Here is a 5,000-nt window from a genome sequence, read left to right as displayed (position 1 = left end):
TGATTGGTGTGAGTGCCACCGGGCGGTAGTCGTTTAGGCAGCTCACCGTGCTTTTCTTCGGGACTGGGATGATAGTTGAGGTTTTCAGGCAGGGTGGGACGGTGGCCTGGGACAGGGACTGGTTAAAGATGTTGGTGAAAACCCCGGCCAGCTGGTCGGCGCAGTCTCTCAGCACCCGTCCCAGGACGCCATCCGGCCCCGAGGCTTTCCTGGGGTCCACCGCCTTCAGTACGCGTCTCACCTCGTGCTCTGTGAGGGTGAGGCTGTTGAGAGCTGGAGAGAGTGGTGTCTGTGTTGTGGTTACCTCCGTTCGCCCCTCGTTGAACCGGGCGTAGAAGGTGTTCAGCTTTCCCGCCAGCAGGGGGTCGTCCTCTGCGGCTGTCTCTGCGGCTGTGAGCCTGTTGGCTCTGAAGTTTGTCATCTGCTGAACCCCCTGCCACATCCGCCTGGTGTCGTTGCTCAGGAGGCATTCCTCAATCTTCTCTCTGTGCTCTGCCTTGGCTGCTTTGATGCCGCGCTTTAGGTTGGCCCTGGTGGAGCTGTACAGCGGTGTGCGCTTCCCTGCGAAGAAGGCGTTGTCCCTCTCATTTAACAGTTTTTGGACCTTCCCAGTCATCCATGGCTTCGTGTTGGGGTAGACCCGGACCCGTTTGTCCACGGTGACTGAGTTGGTGCAGTTCACTATGTGGTTCAGAACCGACGACGTGTACTGTTCCAGGTCCTCATGCTCATATTCCTGCCATAGGGTGTCATTTAGGCAGATCTGCAGTGGAGCGGACCCTTCTGGCCAGGTTCTGACAGTCTTAGTGGTGGTGGGAGCACTTTTCCCCATTGTGGTGTATGCAGGAATCAGATAGATAGATAGATAGATAGATATATAGATATATAGATAGATAGATAGATAGTTAGATAGATATGAATGAATGAATGAATGAATGGTCTTTATTGTCATTGCTACAATACAGGTACCAAACAACGAAATTTAGGAGGGGTGGCTCCCCTGGTGTTAGGAAAGAGAAAAAAAAAAACTTTTAAAAAAAATCACAAGAAGGGAAGGAGCTGGTTTACATAAATAAAGGCTATGTACACTATCCACTGTACTATACTGTACAGATAGACGACTAGGGTTGTCATATTGCACAATAGTGTTATTTCACATTTATTTAAAGTGTCGCAGTTTGCAGGCTTGAAATGTACATGTTTGTGCCTCAGCACTCCACCTGATTTTTTCAGTCCAGCAGCTGCCATCAATCCGTCCAGACTGTCCAGGGCCCAGAACCTAGGTCTTTGCTGTGTTCAGGGCCTTAGATAGATAGGGAGAGAGAGAGAGAGAGAGAGAGAGAGAGAGAGAGAGAGAGAGAGAGAGAGAGAGAGAGAGAGAGAGAGAGAGAGAGAGAGAGAGAGAGAGAGAGACAGACAGACAGACAGACAGACAGACAGACAGACAGACAGACAGACAGACAGACAGACAGACAGACAGACAGACAGACAGACAGACAGACAGACAGACAGACAGACAGACAGACAGACAGACAGACAGACAGACAGACAGACAGACAGACAGACAGACAGACAGACAGACAGACAGACAGACAGACAGACAGACAGACAGACAGACAGACAGACAGACAGACAGACAGACAGACAGACAGACAGACAGACAGACAGACAGACAGATAGATAGATAGATAGACAGACAGACAGATAGATAGATAGATAGTTGTAGGGTTGAGGTAGATAGTTATCTCAGCTGAACGCCACATCTCCTTCTGTGTTGTGTTTGTAGGTGGGGCTTGTGCTTCTGCCTTGCGGGTGTAGGTGGGGTACTTTATGGTGGGGGGGGGCAGGAATTGTGTAGGTGGGGTACTGTGTGGGGCCCGGGACAGGGGGTGGTCAGGAAGGGTGTAGGTGGGGTACTGTGTGGGGCCCGGGACAGGGGGGGTCAGGAAGGGTGTAGGTGGGGTACTGTGTGGGGCCCGGGACAGGGGGGGGTCAGGAAGGGTGTAGGTGGTGGGGTACTGTGTGGGGCCCGGGACAGGGGGGGGGTCAGGAAGGGTGTAGGTGGGGTACTGTGTGGGGCCCGGGACAGGGACGGGGGTCAGGAAGGGTGTAGGTGGGGTACTGTGTGGGGCCCGGGACAGGGGGGGGGGGGTCAGGAAGGGTGTATGGGAGGTCGGGTCCTGTGCGCCTCGTGCCACAGCGCAGTACGAGGTGTGTGTAGGGTGGAGGGAGGTACGTCCTCTAGGTGTGAGCAGCGTGGTGACGTCCTCTAGGTGTGAGCAGCGTGCTGACGTCCTCTAGGTGTGAGCAACGTAGTGACGTCCTCTAGGTGTGAGGAGCAGCGTGCTGACGTCCTCTAGGTGTGAGCAGCGTGGTGACGTGGGCGCGCCAGTCATCTCCAACTCTCTCACCAGTCGCGTAAAAGTTAAAGAGGAGGATTTGTGTGTTTTGCGGGGGCAGCAAGCAGCATGTCGGACACGGCCGGCGGTGGTAGTTTAGTACGGACGTTTCTGAATACACAACATCTCCTCTAACAGACTGAGACTTCAGACTAGACTTCAAACAACTTCTGGATAATAAAAAAAAACCTGGTTGGGGAACACCGACATGTTTACGCGCGGGTCCAAAAAGCGACGGTCGAACCGTCCGGTAAGTAACTTCTCCTTACCGTCAGCTACCGTCAACTACGGGCTACTAGGTTTTATATCCCGAGATAAGAGGGCTGGGAGTGGGGACACAGCACCGGGGTGCCCGTGGTTCTCCTTCTGTCCCGAGAAGTTGAATAACAACTCGTCATAACGCGTAATAATAATAATAAACATAAGACTCGTTGAACTTGAACAAGCGCAGCTTTCTTTCTGTTTCTGAGTTTGGAGGTTTGACTTTTTTTTTTTGACGTTTGTTTTGTGTTTAGGTTCAGATCGTGTTGTTAGCACAACATCAGGATGGTATTATTGTGTTGTTCTGTGCGTCTTTGTAACCTCTCAGAGTCTCAGGGGGAAGTTGATCTGCTCCTCCTGTTCAGGGCTTTGTGTTTCCGAACAAAGTTGAAAAGTCTCCGTCGGGTGGGAGGGGCCTAAGGTCCCTACGTCATCTGTATTTACCTGCCCAGGTTGCAGGGAGAGAGAGACAGAGAGAGAGAGACAGAGAGAGAGAGACAGGGAGAGAGAGAGAGACAGAGAGAGAGAGAGAGAGAGAGAGAGAGAGAGAGAGAGAGAGAGAGACAGGGAGAGAGAGAGAGAGAGAGAGAGAGAGAGAGACAGGGAGAGAGAGAGACAGGGAGAGAGAGAGAGAGACAGAGAGAGAGAGAGAGAGAGAGAGAGAGAGAGAGACAGGGGGAGAGAGAGAGAGACAGAGAGAGAGAAAGAGAGGCAGAGAGAGAGGCAGAGAGAGGCAGAGAGAGAGAGAGAAAGAGAGAGAGAGAAAGAGAGACAGAGAGAGGCAGAGAGAAAATGACATGATTCACAGTACACACACACATACATGTATCACGTACACACACACACACACACATGTATCACACACTCACACACACGTATAGATATATATACACAGACACACGCACAGCTTTAGTTGTTCATACAGGCTGGTGTGTGTCAAAGGCAGGGCAACAACAGGCATGTTACTCAACCAGAGGTGATGTAGGAGCCACCAGCACGTTAGAGGGGCTAGGGGGGCTGGAGGGGGCGGGGGGCTACGGCTGGCTACAGGAAGGACACCGTTTATTAAGTCTACGGTAGCTCAGAGAGAGAGAGAGAGAGAGAGAGAGAGAGAGAGAGAGAGAGAGAGAGAGAGAGAGAGAGAGAGAGAGAGAGAGAGAGAGAGAGAGAGAGAGAGAGAGAGAGAGAGAGAGAGAGAGAGAGACTGTTGTAGCTGAGAGAGAGACAGAGAGACTGCTGGGACCGAGAGAGAGAGAGAGACAGAGAGAGACACAGAGAGAGAGACAGAGAGACTGCTGGGACACAGAGAGAGAGAGACAGAGAGAGACACAGAGAGAGAGAGACTGCTGTATCTGAGAGAGACAGAGAGAGAGTGTAGATGGTGGTATGAGTGTAGATGGTGGTATGGTAGATGGTGGTATGGTAGATGGTGGTATGGTAGATGGTGGTATGGTAGATGGTATAACAGGCATCTGCTGCTGGCAGGTTTGGATCGTCTCCAATGAATGTAACTGTGAATCCCACTGGAATTACCCTGGGCTGGGTTAGGCTGGGCTAGGGTTAGACTGGGTTAGACTGGGTTAGGCTGGGTTAGGCTGGGCTAGGGTTAGACTGGGTTAGACTGGGCTAGGGTTAGGGGGTGTCTCAGGAGGTAGAGGCTGTGTCTCAGGAGGTAGAGGCTGGTGGAGGTAGAGGCTGTGGCTCAGGAGGTAGAGGCTGTGGCTCAGGAGGTAGAGGCTGTGTCTCAGGAGGTAGAGGCTGTGTCTCAGGAGGTAGAGACTGTGTCTCAGGAGGTAGAGGCTGTGTCTCAGGAGGTAGAGGCTGTGTCTCAGGAGGTAGAGGCTGTGTCTCAGGAGGTAGAGGCTGGTGGAGGTAGAGGCTGTGTCTCAGGAGGTAGAGACTGTGTCTCAGGAGGTAGAGGCTGAGTCTCAGGAGGTAGAGGCTGTCTTAGGAGGTAGAGGCTGTCTCAGGAGGTAGAGGCTGGTGGAGGTAGAGGCTGTGTCTCAGGAGGTAGAGGCTGGTGGAGGTAGAGGCTGTGTCTCAGGAGGTAGAGGCTGTGTCTCAGGAGGTAGAGGCTGTCTTAGGAGGTAGAGGCTGTCTCAGGAGGTAGAGGCTGGTGGAGGTAGAGGCTGTGTCTCAGGAGGTAGAGGCTGGTGGAGGTAGAGGCTGTGTCTCAGGAGGTAGAGGCTGTGTCTCAGGAGGTAGAGGCTGGTGGAGGTAGAGGCTGTGTCTCAGGAGGTAGAGGCTGGTGGAGGTAGAGGCTGTGTCTCAGGAGGTAGAGACTGTGTCTCAGGAGGTAGAGGCTGTGTCTCAGGAGGTAGAGGCTGGACACACTACACA

At 52.8% G+C, this 5,000-nt stretch overlaps 1 protein-coding gene across 1 annotated transcript in view; it reads left to right on the top strand.

The window, feature by feature from the left end:
- Positions 1-2,607: 2,607 nt before the first annotated feature.
- prickle3 (prickle homolog 3) overlaps positions 2,608-5,000 on the top strand; it is a gene marked incomplete at its 5' end in the record, with an annotated part of 28,724 nt that continues 26,331 nt past the window's right edge. The window contains one exon of the mRNA XM_080527528.1: positions 2,608-2,649. Within this exon, the coding sequence (XP_080383654.1) occupies positions 2,608-2,649 (42 nt within the window). The remainder of the gene's footprint in view (positions 2,650-5,000) is intronic.

This window comes from Nansenia antarctica (genome assembly GCF_963989245.1).
Source record: "Nansenia antarctica genome assembly, chromosome: 3".
Classification (NCBI taxonomy): Eukaryota; Metazoa; Chordata; class Actinopteri; order Argentiniformes; family Microstomatidae; genus Nansenia; species Nansenia antarctica.
This window is presented reverse-complemented; position numbering and strand designations above follow the sequence as displayed.